Source organism: Poromitra crassiceps, assembly GCF_964638095.1.
Source record: "Poromitra crassiceps genome assembly, chromosome: 21".
Taxonomy (NCBI): domain Eukaryota; kingdom Metazoa; phylum Chordata; class Actinopteri; order Beryciformes; family Melamphaidae; genus Poromitra; species Poromitra crassiceps.
This window is the reverse complement of record NC_139638.1, coordinates 25,287,198-25,309,697: the sequence shown is the minus strand read 5'-3', so window position 1 is coordinate 25,309,697 and position 22,500 is coordinate 25,287,198. Positions and strand designations below refer to the sequence as shown.

Below are 22,500 nucleotides of genomic sequence, written 5' to 3'. Positions count from 1 at the left end.
ACACTGTTTGATTGACAGGTGATCTACTGTAAGAGCAGTGCAGGAACACCACACATTGCTGCTTTAATAACTCTGTCTAGTTCAGATTACACAACTCAGCACTGACTTCACCAAAATTAAGCCAAAATCCAGCATAGAGAGGCTGAGTAAATGTGGTCTGGACTCTGTGGAGGAGAGTCATGGTTTCAGAGACGCTGTAGAAGGACAGAATACCTGCTCTGTGATCCAGGTACACTCCTACTCTGGAGGACTGAGGGCCGAAGATGAGAGCTTTGATACTGTTATGTACAAATTGATAAAGAGTGCCGCAATAATATAATTGCCAAGACTTGTCATTGTATCCAAAACTACTTACATGCCCTGTTCTGCTAATATTCTTATATGCAACTGCTATTCCAACTGCACCTCGACCCCACTCCACCTCCCAGTAACAACGGCCAGTTAAACCCTCTCTACTCAGGACCTGACCCCTTTCAGTAAATCTGTCTGGGTGACTAGAATATGACTGCTTTTCTCTCATAAGTGTTGCTTTTCTGTTCCCCTCAGATAATAACAGCCCTGTGTTTGCTGTGTTTGGATCCAGTGTGATCTGACGTGAATATTGTAAGAAGTCAGCTCTGGTCTTGGGCTCTGGTTGCGGCAGTAAAACATCCACTTCAGTCACTGTCAGTGAGATCTTAGGCCATTCCTCTGTCAGAACATCCTGTAGTTTCTCTCTGGCCTCTGACACAGCTGCAGTCACATCCTCAAAGTAGCGCAGAGGACGGATATCGATCCTGGGTGAGTCTGTAGATTGACTGAGACGTGACAGCGAGGGGTAACTGTGGAGGAAGTGGATGTGATCCTCTGTGTGCGAGAGCTGCTCCAGCTCAGCATCTTTCCTCCTCAGCTCAGCAATCTCCTGTTTCAGCTTCACCTGAAATTCTTTGGCCCGACTCGCTTCCTCTTTCTGCTGGGATCTGATCTGCTCCTTCACCTCAGAGCTTTTCTTCTGAATGAGACGGACCAGCTCAGTGAAGGTCTTCTCACTGTCCTCCACTGCTTTATCAGCAGAGAGATTGATAGCCTCCACCTCCTGCTGAAGCACCTTCACGTCTTTCTCTCTGTCCTGGAGTGTTTGCTGGATTTGTTGCCGACTCACCCCGAGCTCTTTCTGCCTCTCGGTCCTTTCTGCTGCAGCTGAGACTGTGTCGTGGCCTTTATGTCCTTTATGTCCTTTATGGCCTTTATCCATTAAGCAGAGATAACAGATACACTGCTGATCAGTACGGCAGAAAATCTTCATCACCTCATCATGACGAGAGCAGATGTTCTCCTGAAACTTCACGGTGGCTTCAACCAGCTTGTGTTTCCTTAGTGGAGCTACATCATAGTGACGTTGGAGGTGCTGCTCACAGTAAGAGGCCAGACACACCAGACAGGACTTGAGGGCTTTCAGCTTTCTCCCAGTGCAGACATCACAGGCCACATCTCCAGGTCCAGCATAGCAGTGATCAGGAGCAGCAGCTTGGAATCCTGTCTTCCTCAGGTCCTCCACCAACTCTGCTAACATGGTGTTCTTCACCAGGACAGGCCTTGGTATGAAGGTCTGTCTGCACTGGGGGCAGCTGTGGATTTTCTTCTGATCCTCTTCATCCCAGCAGCTTTTAATACAGCTCATGCAGTAACTGTGCCCACAGGGAATAGCCACCGGATCCTTCAGTAGATCCAGACAGATCGAACAGCAGAGCTTTGCCCCGAACAGCTCTTGCTGCGCCATTTCACTTCTCAGTGAGAGTGTCAGATAGTTTCACTGTCCCTCAATTAAAGAAGGGGGAAGGTGCAGGTTATCAGGCTTATTTGCTTCGTTCCAGGAAGAGGAGTGCTTTTAAAGGAACAGTGTGTTTAGCCCTGGTTTATAACATGAAGTGAAGATTATGACAAAGAGATAAAGAATAGTTGAACTTTGGATCAACATCTCTCTCCTCTTATTCCCCCTAATTTTAAAATAAAGTTCCAAAACCTACCAAAAGTAAGTGGCTGGTAGAACATTTAACAGTAAAACTATTTAGAATATCTCTCTCTCTCTCTCTCTCTCTCTCTCTCTTTCTCTGTCCTTGTCTCTCTCTCTTTCTCTGTCCTTGTCTCTCTCTCTCTCTCTCTCTCTCTCTCTCTCTCTCTCTCTTTCTCTGTCCTTGTCTCTCTCTCTCTCTCTCTCTCTCTCTCTCTTTCTCTCTGCCTCTCTCTCTCTCTCTCTTTCTCTGTGCTTGTGTCCGTCTCTCTCTCTCTCTCTCTCTGTTTGTGCCTCTCTCTCTCTCTCTCTCTCTCTCTCTCTCTCTCTTTCTCTGTGCCTCTCTCTCTCTCTCTCTTTCTCTGTGCCTCTCTCTCTCTCTCTCTCTTTCTCTGTGCCTCTCTCTCTCTCTCTTTCTCTGTCCTTGTAGTCTGGGCACCTTCCACCCCGCTTTTTGTCATGGGGCGTAAACCACGGAACCAGAATGAACACCGGAAGGCAGTGCGCCAGAAAACATCTTTGTTGCCGTTAGCTCGACGTCTCTTGCCTCGATTAATTGTCTGATGCAAAGCTTCTGTATTGGCTTAAAAGATGTGAGATTGTGAATCCGCAATGTTTCTACAAGAACTTCTTCAAAAACTTCGTTCGGTACGTCCATCTTTTGTTTTGTTGTTTGCCGTTCTGATACTTGTGTCAAATTGTCAAGTTAACGTAAAAGTTGACGAGCTAGAAACGCTGCCATCCGGTCTAGGGCGGGCTCTAGGCCGGAACCAGTAGGGTGACAAAATCAATTGTGGGCGGGAGCCAGGCTCTTTCTCGCCGAGAAGAGCCTGGTGACGCGAGGTTACTGTCCTTGTCTCTCTCTCTTTCTCTGTCCTTGTCTCTCTCTCTCTCTCTTTCTCTGTGCTTAGTGTCTCTCTCTCTTTCTCTCTCTCTCTGTTTGTGCCTCTCTCTCTCTATCTTTCTCTGTGCCTCTCTCTCTCTCTCTCTCTCTCTCTCTGTGCTTGTGTCTGTCTCTCTCTCGCTGTAATTTTTTTATTATTTTCATTTCAATGGCTTTATTGACGTGAAAGGTGAAGGAACAATTTTGCCGAAGCAAAGTACAAAGTACAAGTGTCCTTTATCTGTCTGTGTGTGTGTGTGTGTGTGTGTGTGTGTGTGTGTGTTGTGTGTGTGTGTGTGTGTGTGTGTGTGTGTGTGTGTGTGTGTGTGTGTGTGTGTGTGTGCGCAGATGCGTGCCTGCGTGTGTGTCTCTGTCTCTCCCTCTTCAGTGGCGTTTCAGCATTTACTGTAGTAATATGGTTCTTTATGACATGACTTTATGACAGTTGAGGACATAAAGTTTATGTCCTCAACTGTTGCAGGCAAAGCACTTGTAATGTACAGTACATGTAAATATGATTGTGAATCCTGATGGGGCTGCTTTTGAAAGTTTTGAAACAGATGAGCTAGAAATGCAAATTTGGTGTCTATTTAATGGAGACATGTTGTAATTCTTACAGTATCTTTACAATTGGGTCTGTGTGGACCCCTAATTTGCATATTTCCAAGATGGTGGCTATCTGAAAATGAGTTTTAACAGGGGTGTTAAGTTAGATCTACTCAGTCCTTTTGATTCACTAGGGCGACTACTTTCAGATAGAAGCTGTTCAGGTGATGAGTGGTTTTTTGTTTATATCCTTATCACACAACCAGATTACTCAAATACCGTCGTAACTATCTCGTCCTTCATTGTTGGTACAGGCACCCTCGCATGCACATATTCAGGTGCAACAGACTCCAGCTTTACAGCATTTGAAGTGGTCCAACTACTACATGACTTTCTGCAGCCACAGGCAGCAGAGGAGGATGGCACAGACTTTACTGCCATCTGCAAGATGGGGTCCAGTAAGATGAGCAAGTCTTGGTCGTGGAGTCCCAGTTACAGCCCCATGTACTGACTCATATTTCTATATATTCTGTTTGTTCTTGTTGTTAGTCTGTTTGAGAAAAGCTGATGTCTACAGCTACAGCTCTTGCTGTACATGACGACGACGACCATATGTCGCATATATCATCATCATCATCATCATCATCATCAGTATATTGGAGCTGGGGCTCTGTCTGTCTGTCTGTCTGTTTGTTTGTTTCTCTGTCCCACTGTGATTGTTCCACTGTGATGTCATAAATCCCACTGTGACATCATCCGTGATGTCATAAATCCCACTGTGACATCATCAGTGATGTCATAAATCCCAGTGATGTCATAAATCCCACTGTGACATCATCCGTGGTGTCATAAATCCCACTGACATCATCAGTGATGTCATAAAGCCCACCTGATGACTGATGTCATACGTGATGTCATAAGTCGTCTTATATAAGCGAGTGACATCCCTGAAGAGGATCATTATCTCCTGAGAAAGGGGCTGAGAAAAAGTGAGCTCCATGGGCCAGAGACCACTCTCACACACACACACAAAGTCACGAGAGAGACTGACGGAGAGGGAGAGAGAGACTGAGGGAGAGAGAGAGGGAGACATTGTGCGTGCGCCACCAGGGCAGGCAAGCCCACACGGCAGCCGAGCTGCGGGCAAGGCCGCGCAGCGGGCGAGCTGCGAATGTGAGCTGCAGGGCCAAGTCGGCGAGCTGCAGGACAGGCGACCCCGCGCGGCGGCCAAGCCTAGGAATCGAGCACGTGTAGCGCGCGAGATGCCTAGTATACATATATACGCATATGGTGCGAGGTTTGGAACCTGACTCTAGATTCTATATACGGAGGAGCTGTCTGGTGTGCTGCGCTGTAGGCCAGTACCAGTGTCTTGAATTTGATGCGTGCCAAGACGGGAAGCCAGTGAAGGTCATGGAAGAGTGGAGTGACAGAGAATTTAGGTTGGTTGAACACCAGACGGGCTGCAGCGTTCTGAATGAGCTGTAGCAGTCGGATGGCAGAGGCAGGTAGCCCAGGCTGAGAACGTTGCCGTAGTCCAGGCGGGAGATGACAAGTGACGGGACGAGGAGTTGTGTCGCTTCCCTCATGAGAAACGGACGGATTTTGCGGATGTTCTAGGCTACAGGGAGAACCTACATGGAGTGGGGTAGTAGTCGCTGCGATGCAGGCCGAGCTGGAGAGCCGGTTGTCAAGGATCACCCCGAGGTTCTTAGCCGATTGAGAGGGTAACACAGTAGTGTTGTCAATGGTGATGGAGAGATCTGTGAGAGGGCAATCTTTCCCTGGGAGGAAGAGTAGCTCTGTCTTACCAAGATTGAGCTTGAGGTGGTGGGCAGACATCCAGTCAGCGATGTCTTTGAGGCATGCAGAGATGCATGCCTCAATTTGGGTGTCTGAGGGGGGGAAGGAGAGGTAGAGAATGATGAGTGTCGTCGGCATAGCAGTGATAAGAAAAGCCATGAGATGAGATCACATGACCAAGAGATCTGATATAGAGAAGGAATAGCAAGGGGCCCAGGACTGAGCCCTGGGGGACACTGGTGCTAAGAGTGCAGGATCTGGATAGGGGTCCTCACCATAAGACCTGGTATGAGCGGTTAGAGAGATATAGCAAGCCAGGAGTGTGCAGATCCTGAGATGCCTAGGTCAGACAGAATGGAGAGAAGGATTTGGTGGTTAACTGTATACAGACAGGTCAAGGACAGAGGAGAGGGATGAGGCCTTAGCAGTGTGTAGGCCTCTGTGACAGCAAGGAGAGCTGTCTCAGTAGAGTGAGAAGCCTTGAAACTAGATTGCAGAGGGTCCAGCAGGTCATTTTGGGGGAGATAGAGAGAAAGTTGTTCGGAAGCTGCTCGTTCAAGGGTTTTGGAAAGGAATGAGAGAAGAGACATGTCACGTCTTCTTCTTCTATGGTGTTTTATGGCAGTTGGCATCCCAGGGAGGTGTCTTCACCCTGTAGTTGTGGATAGCAGTAGGGTCAAGGTAGCCTGGGTAAACCCAGCCTCCACGTGACCTCTATCTATGTGCTATCAGTCACATAGATAGAGATCATGTGGAGGCTGGGTTTACCCAGGCTAGGGTCAAGGGAATACTAAAGTGATGTCATACTGATGATGTCATAATGTGGAGGGCGTATATTCTATGTTCACACCCGACAATTGTGATGTCATCAGTGATGATGTCGTCATTGATGTCACCTGAGCAAATGTGATGATGTCATCAGTGATATCACCCGCACTGTGACAGTTGCTGGTATTTTTGACCCACATGTAGGCGCGGTCATTTTTCAGTTTTTTACACATTATGAAAGTTCAGATTGTAAACTTTCAAAATGATGTGTCACACATTGTAATCTGAAAAGAATGAAGGGAGATATGCTTATTTGAATGTTCACACTCCTAAAAGCCACAATCAGAGATAACGGCCCTCAAAGTTGGAGAAGCTTTTCACACCTAGGCAGCCAGGTAAGGGGGGAATGGACAACAAGTTCTTTTATTTAACAAGATACACTTATTTACTGATTCTAAAACGGCTGCATTTTATGTGGAATGGATAGTTCACAACCCTGTATATTAACTCATTGAATGCCATGGACGTCCTTCGACGTCCAATTAAATAGTGACGTAGAATGCCACGGACGTCCTTCGACGTCCAATGCGTTTTTTGACGGTGGGACGTCGATCAAAGCCTTCCGCAGCTCCTGTACAACTATAGAAGCTATTGGAGGTGTATAACCTATTTTACGGACTCATTAGGTGGCGACAGTGCTTGCTCGGTGCAGTCCAGATTAGAGACAGGTCCGAGAAACAGCCTAAAAGCCGTGGATCAAAGACAACCCGATGCATGCTCCCAGAGCCATTTGCTCTGTCGCGGGAGCTGACATTGGCTCCGAACAGGAGTCAATCCGCGCTCACAACTGAGCCCCTCTGTCCCTGTCTGTCTGTCTGTCTGTCTGTCTGTATAGTTTCTCCAACCGATTAGCAGACAGGAAAGCAGCCCCTGACGCCAAACCATTCAGCAATCCGGGTTGGCTCTTCCCTGCTGTGGCGCTGAGAGCCGACAGCAGCACACAAATGCAGCACTCCGAAAATATAATGGTTGCGTGAGGCTGTGTGCAGTGTGGGGAGGAGTTTACGGGGGGAGGGGGGGAGGGGGGTGGTGCACGCAGGGCATCACACAACAACTACGTCACTACATCAGAAAATATTATCTTCAGACTCAGTGAATGTGCTTGAAATGCTGCATTTCACAAAAGGCGGATTATCTCAGCTAATAATTTGAAAAGCCTGAAAACGCTGAAAACGACCTATCTTCTCCGGCTCATAACTAAAGAACGGAAAATGGTATCAATAAACTTTTTTTTGCTGATGATACAATAGAGCCAGCTCGTTCTTGTGCGTGTTCGGTGTTTACATAGTAATATCACACAATATTCTGTGGGCCTCGAGAAATCACTGAAAACGCTCTGAAAACTCTGGCACTGGGAGCATCCGTTCTCCAAAAGTGGCTGGCACTGAATGAGTTAATGGAAAAAACGAAAAACAATAATTTTTCAAAAAAGAAACAATTTTCTAATTTTCTGGGAATTACAATTGGCCTACATGTGGTACCTTCTCCTGGGGTGTATTGTGATGTCATTGGTGATGATGTCATCATCAGTGTGAGTGATGTCATCAGTGATGTCATCAGCCCCATGTGTGTCCACATGTGGCACTAATGCATCATTCACAAACTGCACACCTAGTAGCCTAAGGCCTTGGCCACACTGATCTGTCAGAAAATGGACAGAACGGATAGACGGATAGATTTATGTCCGTTGCATGTACAAGTAACCTACTTGTACAGCAGGTGGCGGTAAGCACCTTGAAGGTGTCAGCGACCCGCCTATAAACCGAGAGAAGAAGAAAGCTGGCGTCAGCTAGCTGTTAGCTCTGTGCGCTACGTTACTTATGTGGCAATAAAATGCCACTGAATGACCAGATTAGAAGGTGAAATCAGACGGTGACACTGACTATCACGTTGTACAACAGCGGGATGGTGTACACAGCATTAATTATAGCCTCCTTCACCGCCTCGGCCGCCATCTTCTTTGAAAAGTTGAAACAAATCTCGGAACGCCTCCTCTCGAGACCTCGACTCTGATTGGCTAAACGGACAGTGACTATCCGACCATCCGATACGTCCATCCAGAAAAAGTTCATCCCTCTTCAACTTTCTGTCCATCAAAACGTATGAAATTTTCTGGATACGTATGCTTCTGAGTGCTCCACGGACAGTCGGACAGCTGTCATTGAAAATGAATGGAAGTGAACAGAGAAATGAACGCACACGGGCAGACTCCACGGATCAGTGTGGCCAAGGCCTAACTTGCTATATCCATAGCTAAAGATTTTCATCTTCGAGACCTTTTATTTGTCCCAAATGGGGCAATTGGTTGTGCAATAGAGGGAAGCACACAACACATAAAACACAGGGCATTTGCAGGGAAGCTGCACCGTGATTGGCCGGGATTCAGAGGCAGAGCAGAATGGGGCGGGTCATCCTGGCACCATCCTAGGAAAAAACAAGCCCATAAAAAATAGATGCAGGAAAAAAATATCGCCCCGCTTTTATTTTTTGTTTTTGCTTGATTCTAGCCTTAAAAACTTTAATTTTTCAAAATGTCTATGGAGAAAACGAATGGGGAATTCACCTCTGGGGCAAGAAACGTCACATGACTGTTGAGCTCTATGACATCATCACTGATATTAACCTCAAAATTGCTCAAGTGACATCACTGCATCCCGAGTCCAGGTTGCCCATGGTAGATCCGGGCTTGCAATGATGATGCCACAATGTTTATGCACAAGTGACAACCTCAGTTGACATCAGTTCCCTGGACATTGTGATGACGTTGTACAGTATACATCAACAGTGATGGCATAAATCACTGATGATGTCAAGAGACATAGTGACATAATCAGCAAAATCATAATTCCTTCCCTCCTGAGGGCTATAAGTAGGACTCATAATTTCTCCTACTTTCACTCAAGTTTCTTGAACTAGACCTTTTGTAACCGCAATATTGATAATGGCACCCCGGAGTGGACTCACCCTAGACAAGAGAGAGGCCTTAGCCTTGGAACAGAGAGAGACCTTGGCCCAGGGAGCACGTTTTTCGGCCATGCAACAGGCCGGAATCTACACCATGATAGAGAGCTTCTTAAAAAGTCTGGATGAACGACAACTCACCACTGACTTAAACAGTCCAGAAGTGAAGAAGGAGTTGTCTGTGATGTCTATGGACATGCAGAAGTTTGTCACAGAGTGCATAGTTGAGGTTTTCAAACCAGCGCTCCATCGCTTTGTCGCCACATGTGACGCTCTCTTCCCTGGGGTCAGAGTGCAACTCCTCCAACGCTTGTCCTCAGAGCCTCTGAGCAAGTATGGCATCACGGCGGCCAAGGTTCAGAAGAGTTTGGAAATGTCATTTGGTGTGGACAGAGACGAGAGCATGCCTCCCAAATTCACAGCGGCCATAGCGTCAACGGTCGTAGCAAAAGTGAACTCTTTAGTATCTGCCATCGAGACCTCTGGATCTTCGAGTGTCACGGTCTCAAGTCCCGAAGCGGCTAAGGAGATGTTGCAGGAAGTCGAAAGCACGTTGAGCTCTGGCTACGAGGAGGGTAGAAAGACTGCCTGGGAACAGAGATCTTCAGAGGAGGGACAGGACATCAAAAAAGGAGACAGACTCTCCACCTGCAGAAAGGTGCAGCAGTGGCTATCGAGGTTCTTCACCCCGTGGTGTCAATCTAACAACCAAACGGTTCCCTTCCAGCCAGCTCATTCTGACAGCAGCGAGGCATCGCCCACAGATTACGTACCACATGGCAGTTCCATCACAGACGTGCCCCCTCAGTGCCGGAGAGAGTCCGCGAGGCTTCACGCGTTCGATCCTGGGACCTGCGTCGCCGGTGGGCCTCTGATCTTCAACGAGCGTGAGAAGGTCAGCAAGGTGGCATCGCCGACATCTCCAACGCCCAAAGACATCCTGAGACGGGCTTTACAGTCAATTAAGAAGATGTTGACGAGGCCAAAGAGGAGAGCCTCGGAGGAAAGTCGAATAATCATGTCCACCGTTGACTCCTTGCTGAAGGATGTCGACGACATGCCCGACAGACGCCCGTTCACTCCCTCTCAGCTGGTCCAGAGGACAATGTCCAAGATAGTCTACAGCATCATGCAGGAGACGTGCCTGAAGGAGGCCTCTGCAGAGAGGCTCCAGACACTGGTGTCGAGCGGAGCCAACACAGACAGACTCATCGACACGGTCTGTTCTCTGATCATGAACGAAAGCGGCGAGACTCAGAAATACTTCCTGGAGGGCAGTAGATCCGTATCTGACTCTGACCTCACCTATATGTTTGCACAGGAGATGGTGAAGCAGCTGCTGACAGCTGAAGAAATGGAGAGCGCGAAAGAGGAAGTGAAATCTTCCCCCGATTCTGGCGACGACACCTATGTCAATTTAATCTCTCTGCTCTTGATTCAGCTTTTCACAGAATTCAGTGAATCCCACAGTGTCGCGGAAGAGTTGAGGAGCAAGACCACCGATCTCGCGAACCGCATTGTCTCTCGGTACTCCAGACACTCGGGCATCAGCCACGGCCAGGTTCACTCGCCGGAATTAGACGCCAAGAAACTCTACCAGACCATGTACAAGTCTCTCGTTGATAAGTACGGGACAGAGACGCTTTTGAAAGCTGCTGTTAACACCAAGGACAAGATGTTTCTCACTGTCCTGGTGGACACCTGCTCCCGCGCCTTTGCAGCCTCCTATAGCCACACAAAGAGGGCCAAGAAGAGCAAGAATGGCTCAAGCCCACGGCTCAATTCACAAAGGATTCACAGTGCACTAACTGTGCACTGAAACTTTTTTAGATTCAGTTTCAGTTTCAGTGCACTAACTGCACTGATTCAGTGCACTAACTGTGCAGTGAAACTTTTAAATCGGAGGCATTTTCAGGGACAGCTCCAGTCGGGGGGGGGGCGACAGTCGGTCGATATATTTTCGACTATTGAACAGAGAAGCTGAATATGGTGGCTATGTCTCTGCATGGAGAAGGGAGGGTGACGGACGCTGTTCATCATCTCACACAAAAAGGAGGAAATACATGGAAACCAGAAGGCACTCAGCAGAGTGCATACCTCCGCCAACCTTTCAACGTTTTGTGGTGTTACATGAATCCGTTTGGAACTTAGACGCTTTTCTGTGACTGGCCATGGCCATTAACGTCCCCTTTTATATAACGCGTGAATGCAGTGAGATCACGTACTTGCCGTTGCTCCACCCCCCTCTGCCGATCTGTGGAGAGTTGTACACAGCACATGCTTCCTCGGATAGATAATGTGCAGTTGCCAACCGCTTCTTTTCACCTGACAGCGAGGACTTTCACCGGCAGGATTGTAGCGCATGGGAGGATCATGCTTTTCCGACCAGTTCCCCTCCCCCCCCCCCCCCCCCCCCGAACAGGTGCTCCGACCGACCAGAGGAGGCACTAGTGCACTGACCAGACACATAACCTTAATCCGGCTTCCCACACACACTTCCGCAGACACAGCCAATTGCGTCTGTATGGATGCCCGGGGCGAGCTGGAGGCAACACGGGGCTCGAACCTGCAACCAATCAATCAATCAATCAATCTACCGATGCACTAACCGGACGCCCTTGGGGCTGCCTCAGTTGAGCTGAAAATAAAATAAGCTTTAAACGACATCGTCTTTATGGCTAAGTTTCAGGGCCTATCATAATGTCAGTGTATTGTGAAAGTACTATGCCTGTTTTGACACACAATGTGCACAATGAAGGTGCAGTATCCAATTTAGTCTGCGTTCTATACTGTATGTATTCTGCACAGTACATGCAGCATTTAAGTTAAACAAATGTTTACAGCGTGGCCACTAGGGGCCGAGGCATCTTTAAACGAGTCTGTCTGTCTGTATGTCTGTCCACAAGAAAGGAAGAAAGAAAGAAAGAAAGAAAGAAAGAAGTCAGGTCGCTGATGATGTCATACAGTTCTAGACGGCTCACCACTATGGGTTTTCTCATTTTCGGTGATGATGTCATAAATAACCGATGCTGTAATACAGTTCTAGACTTGTAGGCCTGTTGGCAAAGTCACTACTATAGTGATTTATCAGTACAGTGTACAGTACTTACTCTTTTGAAGAATTCCTCAGATTTACACGAAATGTCAGGATTCCGACCTGCATTCTTCAACAACAATACCAATTTCCCACATATATTGATTTTCAACAGAAAAAAAGAAGGAAAATGTGTTTATCGATGATGTCAAAATGAGACGGAGTATTCTACGTTCACACACAGCAATTGTTATGTCACCAGCGATGTCACTCGAGCAATTGTGATGTCATCGGTGTGAGTGATGTCATCAGTGATATTGTCACGTGCGCGAGATTTTTTTTTTTTTTTTTTTTAATATATAATAGTGACATAATTCATGACAATCAGACATCTGTCTATTTTCGTGGGGGTTTCATCATGACTCATCATCATCATCATCCCCTCACACAAAACAACAACAACGTTGAATCGATTTGACTTTGGGGCACTTTTCTCTGCTTTGCTGAGTAAACCCACACGTCCTGGAGAAACATGCATGGCAGCTTTCAATCAATATTTAACCTCATGCGATCTCACCAACAGCAGATGTGTGAAGCTTGCTTCTGATTCAGCATTGCACGCGCACACACACACACACACACACGCACGCACACACACACACACACACACACACACACACACACACACACACACACACACACACACACACACACACACACACCTCCCTCCTTCTCACAGAAACCCTTTTGTGCATCCTTGGGTACATCCCGAGGGAACGATACTGAAAGCTTCCCCAACGTTCAGGATGCTGAGTCTTAATGACTCATGGGGCTTCTTTCTGCCTGTTTGTTGTTCGATGCTTCAGCACAAGATTAATGACACAAGTGTTTTATATCTTCTCATCTCTTCAATGGGTGCATCTGTTTCATACTTGGGCATGATATTCATAATGGATTATTGGGTCTGTTGTGCAGTGTAGTTAGTATCTGTGCTTCATCTGGATGCTTTGAGTCTGACAGTAGGGCTGTAACGATAACCGGTTTCTAATGATAACCGTGATCAAATTCCTCACGATAACGTTACCCCGCTAGCCGGGCGCTTCTCACTCATACTGAGCACATTAGCGCCCGGCGAACGTCACGCATTTCCCATCAAACAATCTGCCATTTTCACGTCTAGGTATAAAAGCCATGAGCCCCTACCTGAGTCTTCACGTGAAGTGAAGACGCTATCCAATGCACAACATCCTCTTCTTTTACCAACATCTAGTTGAATCTTCCCAATTGTTGCATAAAATCCACTTTTCTGTCTTTCAAAAAACCGAAAACCATTCATCTGTGCTCAGTATGAGCGAGAAGCGCCCGGCTAGCGGGGTAAACGATAACGGCACCTTTTCAAATTTTCATTATCATTAAAACCGTGGTATCGTGATTACCGTGGTACCGTGATTACAGTGCTTTGAAAAACATGGTAAAATACTGTCCATCATCAACCAAATTTGGCAACCTCATTGTAGTGTATCAATCCTTTTTGGGTCTGAGTTTTCAATATAAAACATCGTAAAATGATTTCAGTGAGTCTCTGTACTTTTTGAACATTTTCAGCTATTTTTTACGAATACCGTGATAATACAATAACCGTGATAATTTTGGTCACGATAATCGTGATGCGAAATTTTCATATCGTTACATCTCTATTCACAGGTGTGAATAGACCCTTAGAGATGTAGGTTGTTTGCTTTGTTCCAGTTCAGGTACTTAATTGATACAATTGTTGCATTTGTGCCTTGGTTCGTTTGTGTTCACACAGCCACAAATCAAACGGTCCAAGCCTCCCAGTGGCGTTGGAAGTACTTTTAGGTAGGGGGTGCTGTCACCGATTCAACATTGGGGGGGACGGCTGACGGCGCCCGCAGGTGGCCAAAAAATTTGGCCACTTTGTCGCCAGATTAGAGGAATATTAATATTAAGATTAGACTGTTGTGTCATTATTCAGTCACCTTTTCTCACTCACCTCCATGTCACCACTTGCTCCCACTGCTGTGTTGGAATCCTCATTCTCTCTCCCACCCTTTTTGGACTTTTAGCCATTTAGAGGAATATTAAATTTTAAATTAACATTAGGATTATACTGTTGTGATGTCATTATTCAGTGTCTTCTCCTCTTCTCTGCAGCATTACTCAATTTACCCTCAGGACTCAGGGACAGTGATAGCCTACCTGCTATTCCTCCGATATATCCAGGGCCGGATTAATAGTACCATGGGCCCCCGGTGCTATTCATTTTCTAAGCTATTCATTTAGCCTTTTAAGGTAGTCATAAAGATTATATCTTCCAGACTGAAATGTTATAACAGAAGTGGAGTATTGGCCAGAATTACATGAACATTTGGACACTTATTCAGCGGGTATTTTGCATGTTGCGTTCAGGTGCACTGTAAAAAAAAAAAAAAAAAAAAAAAAGATTTTTTTTTTTTTTTTTTACATCTCTTGCCACCAGGGGGTGCTGCAGCGCCCACCGCACCGTGCTTCCAACGCCGTTGAAGCCTCCTGGATTGGCAAGGAGACACTCCGGTAGGCTAATAGCCTCTCGGGATGGAAAAAATAATTCCCAGAGATTTTCCTATATGATTATAAGAATGCGTTTTGTTAGACCTACATTGTAGGCTATGTTGGGCGTGCCCCATGCAAGGAGAGAGAGAGAGAGAGAGGGAGAAAGAAAGAAAGAGGGAGGGATCGGGAGAGAAAGAGAGGGAGAAAGTTATTTATTTATTTATTTATGTAGGCTATGTAGCCTATGTATTTATTTAGCCTATTTAGGCTTAGGGAATTTGGAGATAGCAGATCAAAAACCCTCGCAACTTCGATCTGCTATATCATGGACACTTCAGAGGATTAGCCTACACATAGGAATAAAATATGAATAAATAATTTAATAATAGCCTACGGACATTTCGAGGAACACATGCAATCAGTCTGATTGTCTGATTGAACCAGACAATCTTATCACAAAGAAGGCTGGCTCTGATTACCACGACTTGTTTTCATTTATTGAATGGAGACCAGAGGTAAGTTGATTGAGTTCAAACTGCTGATGTGATGATCCAAAAATCCCCCAAAGTTTATCCATGCAAGTCACAAGTCGCCAAAACAGGATCTGAATGAAGATGTTTTTAAACGATAAAAACGTTCTTCAGGCCATTACGCACAGCGCAGCTGACTATGGCAGCTGGTTTATCCAAAAATGCGCACTGTTTCCTGCAGTTGTGGCGGATCGAGGTCGGATCACGTTCTCACCACAAACGAACCGCAGCAGAGTTCGTTTAAAGCGGACCGAGACCACCCTTTCTTGGCGATCTCGGTCCGCTTGTTTTGTCCCGCATCCGAGTGCGATTGCTGTGTTCACTGACCTTGACAAACCGATAGAAGCATGATGCAGCATCACAATGACGAATGCAATCAATACACATATGAATGCAAACAGCATATCAACTCACCCACAAAATATAGGCTACAGCACACAATCACAAGTGCCCAGTGCACAGACAGCATAATCAAATTGTTCTTACAATTAGCAGTTCTTCTTTGTCGACTTTTTCTTTGCAAACTCCAGCTAGCTGAGGCTGTGCACTGCTGCAACAAACTGTATACATGTGGTGATTAGGACTATGCAAAGTCAGAGTTTTCACACAGCGAAGCTGGGACTGTCTCCTTGGCCGACTGGTTAGCGTGCTCGACTTATAATAAAGTGAGGGTTGTGTATATGACGCGGGTTCGATTCCCCCCTGTCCAGGGGGAGGTAGTGTAACCAACCACTACTGTCAACCCGGGTTGTGAACAGAGCACGCTAGCCATTGGGATTGTCTTTTTAAAATAAATAACAGCAGAGGTGAAAGCATTTTTCAAAATAATGCTCACTCGTGAGCTATGGTAGCCTACTCTCACAGAACTGCAAACGCCCACACATGGCTACTACTACTAGGTGACCTCACACTCCCCAAAACGAACCGCACCAAGGGGGAAAATGCTCTCTGTTTCGGAACAACTGCTCCAAACGAGACAGGTGTGAATACACCAAGTCTGACATACTTCCCGTATTTCTATTGGCTGATGAATTTGATCCAGTACATGTGTTTCTGAATATTTGTTGTTGTCAGAGGAGACTAATATAAAGGTTCAAAATAACATTTGTTGAACAACAAACAAGATTAAAGTTTGGCCTATAATGGCTCCATGAGGATGCTCCTCCTGCGATGTTGAGGGCAGGGTGTCAGGAATGCGTAGAATAGAAATCCTTTAGAATAGAAATCCCTCCCACCCCCTCCCCTCTGAAGGCATGACGTTGTGGTGGCAGGGGAGGAGGTGGGGCCAAACAACCAGTACACGAGAATGACAGCAACTGCAGTGTGACAACATATAGGATCAGCGAGTAGCAAAACCACATAGTAAGAGACGTGAACTTGAAATACTATGAACCGCTTTAGAGGATTGGTTCAGCGGCAGAGCGAGGGAAGGAGATGGCTTGCACCGATTATTGGCTATTGATAGCATGGGAGAGCGTGGATAACTTGATTGGATAGGAAGACGTATGAATGAAACTGGGCATGGAATTGTGATAACTGAAATTGAATAGGGAGAAATGTGAATTAGCATGGTGAATTAGCATGGGCTAAGTAGTCTTCCTGATTGAAATCAGGTCTAGACTTCCCTTGAGCACAGAGGGAAATCCATGTGCAATCTGTCTCAGAAGTATTCGTAACCATTTCAAATTCTGATTTTTTACCGACTGTTTTGAATGATTGTGTTATTTTTCACTGATTATCACCCTGCTTGCAGTCACGGTTCAGCTCACTGTCTGTCTGTTGTGTTGCAGGGATTTCCTTCCCCGCGGGTCCGGCATCGTGACCCGTCGTCCCTTGGTGCTGCAGCTGATCAACAGTCCCACAGGTAAAATCTGTTACCCTCAACCTGGTTGTTGTGCATTTTGTTGCTTATGGTACCTTTCCTTTTAGTTTCATTATAAATTACATACAAACCATGACATCCCAGACATTTATCACAAACAAAACCACCAAGCATGATTTAAAAAGGTAAAAGACATATGAGAGGTGCAACGACTGTCGACCGACAGAAAATAAATTAAACTTTATACAGTAATCGATTAATCGTTTAGACGAAACAAAACTATCGAAAAATTCTCTCATTCTTAAATGTGAATATTTTCTGGTTTCTTTAGTCTCCTATGACGGTAAACAGATTATCTTTGGGTTGTGACGTGTCTGTCAGGAGGACCAGTGGGCAAGCCCTTCCCTCTGATGATGCAGAAGTGAATTGAAAACCTGTAGTTCCTCAAATGGCCACTAGGCGTCTGTGGCAATAGACATCACCCCCAACAAATGAAGAAAGGTGTATTGTTAAAAAAAACACTTTATTTATTTGTCCCAAATGCTCCCAAATCCAGGGCCCAGCTGTCTCCATCTGCAAAAGTGAAAACAGACATAATGAAAGTAAATGAGTCCAGTGCAAGTTGTATTGTGCAGGAGGGCATTATTCTAAATTAATTTAGAACAACATTTGTGATAAAAGGTTTTGGTTTCAGAGCCCTCAAGAGTGGCTTTATGTGCAATATTTCCTACCAGTGCTTTGATTCTGTTACCCCTTCATACCTGTTGCTGGAACAGAGCCCTTGTGTCCTCCACCCGAGCCCTTACGGCATAAGCTCCTCCAGAGCCTCCAAATGCCTCGTGCGCTCCTCCACAGCCCTTCGGTTCTCCTCCAGAGCCCCCTCCAGAGCGCGTTGAGCCCTTCGGGTCACCTCCAGAGCCCCCTCCAGAGCCCCCTCCAGAGCCCCCTCCAAAGCGCGTTGAGCCCTTCGGGTCACCTCCAGAACCCCCTCCAGAGCCCCCTCCAGAGCCCCCTCCAGAGCGCGTTCAGCCCATGTGCCCTCCTCCAGAGCCCCCTCCAGAGCGCGGTGAGCCCTTCGGGTCTCCTCCAGAGCGCCGTGAGCCCTCGTGCCCTCCTCCAGAGCCCCCTCCAGAGCGCGGTGAGCCCTTCGGGTCTCCTCCAGAGCCCTCTCCAGAGCGCGTTCAGCCCTCGTGCCCTCCTCCAGCGCCCTCTCCAGAGTGCGTTGAGCCCTCGTGCACTCCCGAGCCCTCTCCAGAGCGCCATGAGCCCTCATGCGCTCCTCCCGAGCCCTCTCCAGAGCGCGGTGAGCCCTCGTGCGCTCCTGCAGAGCCCCGTTCAGAGCGCGTTGAGCCCTCATGCGCTCCTGCAGAGCCCCGTTCAGAGCGCGTTGAGCCCTCATGTGCTCCTCCAGCGCCCCCTCCAGAGCGCAGTCAGCCCTCGTGCACTCCTCCACAGCCCCCCCCAGAGCGCGTAGAACCCTCGTGCACTCCTCCAGAGCCCTCTCCAGAGCGCAGTGGTCCTCCTCCAGAGCCCCCTCCAGAGCCCTCTCCAGAGCGCATTGAGCACTCGTGCGCTCCTCCGGAGCCTAGAAAGATAATCCAATTAATAATTCTCACTGAGCCTCTCCTCCATCATGTTTGTTGATCTTTAGTCCTGCCTCTTCCTCAATTATGGTTTGGTCCTTGAAAAAAGTGACATTGATGAGCAGTGCTCCTCTCCAAAAGTTAAACTTGATTATGTATATGCTTATATAAGCAAACTAGTGATGCCCTTTTCTGAATGGTATCTAGGTCTTTAGTGTGTGGCTGTAAAGCTTCTTAAGGGGATGTAATCTAAAACTGTTTTGAATGCAGAAAAATCATGATGAATGATCAATCATGTTTTCTAGTTCAAAATCAAAGCCACTGAACCTGCCATCCATCACCACTTTTCAGGGTTCTGAGATAATTGAATCCAAATACAAGTACCTCAGAATTTCTATTGACAATTCTCTCACCTTCAAGCCTCACATTCCACAACTGTTGAGCAAATTGAAGATTTAGACCAGTGATACTGAACCTGAGGCTCTAGAGCCACATGCAGCTCCATTATGGGTAGTTGTGGCTCTTCTAAGTCCTACTTAAAATACATAAATAAACTTTCTAAGAATAAATAATGGGAGGAAAGGGACTTTTTGCATTGTGGCTCTTGCAAAGATTTGTTTTTGGTCAATCTTGAGTAGGGAAAAGGTTGAGTACCCCTGATTTAGACAATCTCACCTTTTTGTTGTTCATCTTTTCCTAGGACAAAAATAAAACAAATGCTCAGTCTCATTCGCACAAGCCTCCATCCCTGTATTTTAAGTGTGGCCTGGGCCATACCAAGTCAATGGGGGAGGGATTTCCCCTTGCTAAAGTGTAATGTGGAGGTTAACATGCCCACATAGAATGGTGGCTGCTCATTGCGTTATTTAGAGTAGTCAACCTATATAATGTTTGAAAATGTATTTCTCATTAGGCTACATCTTAAGAACATTTATGATACCTCCTCTTGTTTAGCCTACCCTGTTTGCCATGATAATATAGTCCAGTCCAATCAGGCTAGGCCTGAGGAAGGTGTTGTCTGATTAGTGATGGGAGAAACCTGGCTTTCTGAAGCTCACAATATAGAGCCAAAGTCAAGCCCACTTCCGGTTTAGGCATACACACCAAGAGATTGCATCCACCATTTACTTTCCCATAGATATTCTCCCCTCCATTGATCCTCCCTTGAGGAGAAAGCATTGAAGACATCTCTACAGACAACCTCACGTTGCCATAGATACGTCTCATTAGGTTGAGTCTGTCTACTGAGTGAGCTTTCTCTCACCAGCTTTGTCATGGTGTGAATCAAGATTGATTTGCTGGATTATCATTATTATGATTATTATCATTATGCCATTTGTCTTTGTCACTTTTGATAAACTGAGCTGCAATTATTACAGCTTTTTTCCAGGACCTCCCTGGAAACTGGTTGTTTTCTAGCCTTTAATTCTACCATAATAAGAGCAACCTTTTTCTTTAAATAATTCATATTTAATCCTCTCATGCTATAATAATGAATTGGAGCACTGTGGTGCACAGCCTTCAGTTCTTAAATACATTCTTGTTGTCCAAGACATTTTTCCATTTATAGGGAAAATGCACTGTAACATTTGCATTATTGGGAAAATATACCATGATTTCTAATCAATCTCGTCTTGTCTCTTCTCTTCTCTTCTCTTCTCCTCTCTTCTCCTCTCTTCTGTTCTCTTCTCTCATGTTCTTCACTCCTTTTTTTTTTCTCAATTATTTTTTATTGAAGGACAAACATGGCAAACATGCACAGACAACATTAATTCTCTCCTTCAGATTTTCTTTTTTGACAGCAGATGCCCCTTCCCTCCTCCTCCCACCTCTACCTTGAAAAACCTGACTTATACAGGTTCAGTCAGTGTACATTCAATTCTGATTCCGAACAGCAAAGTAAAGCATATCAATAAATCACAACAGCAAAATGTATGCATACATATATACACACACCTTAGCAAAGGATAAGAAAAATAAATAAAAATAAAATAAAAGGGGGAAAAGACCTAGCCATAATAATACCAAGAAAATCCTAGCACTATGTTATTTTCTCATTCCGGGGGGAGTGTTTGAAGGCCAATAAAGTAGTCTATCAGGCATTGCCATTTCTTATAGAAACGGTCTACGGAGCCCCTGAGAGTGAACTTCATTTTTTCAAGCTTAAGAAAAAAGACAAGGTCTCTAAGCCAAATGGTGGATGATGGAGGCTTAGGGGACTTCCAATCTAACAGTATTCTGTGACGAGCCAGTAGTGATGCATAGGCCGCAATATCAGCTTGTTTAACGGTTAGAGTGGTGTGGTCTTCTGGAGCTTGTTCTTCACTCATATTCTCTGACGTTGTTGTCCTTGTATCTTCTCCCTTCGCCTGCACCTGCACCCTGGGCCTCTACCAGAGCACGCGGAGTTCCTGCACTGTAAGGGGAAACGCTTCACAGACTTCGATGAGGTTCGGCAGGAGATCGAGGCGGAGACCGACCGCGTCACCGGGGCCAACAAGGGGATCTCCCCGGTGCCCATCAACCTGCGCGTCTACTCCCCGAATGGTGAGGCTGAGACACAAACACTTCAATGTTTTGCAGTTGCTTCTAACTTACTTCTAAGCTTTAATACTGTCGCTAAATTGTAGATATGTATATATATGTATATGTATATATATATTAAGAAATACATACTACCGCATGCGCTGGGACATGCGCGTGATCAGTGATGTTAGCTGGGGTCGTAAGGTGTTTCGGGGTTAAATGCGGGGTTAACAGCCTTTTTTTTGCAAAGAAGACATTAGCCCGCATCTATTCTTGTACAAAACATAATTTTCTGCGAAGTATTAGTAAAGTTATAAGCGAAGATCGATTCACAAGGATCTGACAGCTGTCTCCGCCATTTGTTTTTTTTGAGGTAACCAAAGGCTTTTAGTAAGAGAGTTGCCATGGCAACCAATAACCCATGGCCATGGGTTATTGGAGTGGGTTATTGGATTTATACAATGGCTGTGAACCAATCAGATTGCTTGATTTGAGAGAGCCGTTTTATAAATATATATATATATATATATATATATATATATATTGATGTGTATTATAAATAATACACATCAAGAAAATCCCATTTACTGTATACTTCCCTCCATTCTTCCTTCCCTAACCCTTGCAGTGCTGAACCTGACCCTGGTGGACCTGCCGGGGATGACCAAGGTGCCGGTGGGGGACCAGCCTGCGGACATCGAGCAGCAGATCCGGGACATGCTAATGCAGTTTGTCACCAAGGAGAACTGCCTGCTGCTGGCCGTCTCCCCGGCCAACTCCGACCTGGCCAACTCTGACGCTCTGAAGATCGCCAAAGAGGTCGACCTACAAGGTGCGTGTACACACACACACACACACACACACACACACACACACACACACACACACACACACACACACACACACACACACACACACTTCTAGACTAGGCTATATCTATATGTTGTGTAGGGCTGTGCAATAAAATCGATACGGCAATATATCACGATATTTTTTCCCACAATACTGTATAGATATTTCAGAAAAGTATCGTGATATATCGCCATATCGATTTTTTGCACAGCCGTGTGTTCAGTGACACAATAAGAATGATTATTTCAGTGAGTTCAGTAAACACACTCAACACTCCGTAGTTTTGACTCAATTTGTCCATCACTAAAGTGATGTACGGTACATATTATTACACTACCTGGGTGGTACACAGCGAATTAAATTTTCAGTAAATGATGTAGTATTGCAATATATCGCAATATGTATTGTATCGCAATGTATCGTGATATGTATCGTATCGTGAGGTCCTTTCCAATACCCAGCCCTAATGTTGTGATAGAACTCTAAAATAAAGTGGAACACAATAACACACACACACACACTTGAAAATACCTGAATGTACCTGAAACATCAAAAAAAGTATTTTCGTGTATCTAACAACTGGGATTTG

The 22,500-nt window shown here is 45.8% G+C and overlaps 2 protein-coding genes across 4 annotated transcripts in view; one reads left to right on the top strand and one right to left on the bottom strand.

Moving 5' to 3' along the window:
- dnm1a (dynamin 1a) overlaps positions 1-22,500 on the top strand; it is a gene marked incomplete at both ends in the record, with an annotated part of 104,575 nt that overhangs the window by 12,743 nt on the left and 69,332 nt on the right. For all 3 annotated transcript variants that reach the window (XM_083657818.1, XM_083657816.1, XM_083657817.1), the window contains 3 exons: positions 16,919-16,992; positions 20,931-21,080; positions 21,688-21,891. In XM_083657818.1, coding sequence (XP_083513944.1) covers positions 16,919-16,992; positions 20,931-21,080; positions 21,688-21,891 — 428 coding nt within the window. The remainder of the gene's footprint in view (positions 1-16,918; positions 16,993-20,930; positions 21,081-21,687; positions 21,892-22,500) is intronic.
- On the bottom strand, positions 77-1,759 carry LOC310795675 (tripartite motif-containing protein 16-like; the record flags this gene model as incomplete). The annotated part of the gene is made up of 1 exon (XM_083657749.1): positions 77-1,759. One exon carries the CDS (start codon positions 1,757-1,759, stop codon positions 77-79), a length of 1,683 nt encoding a protein of 560 aa, XP_083513875.1.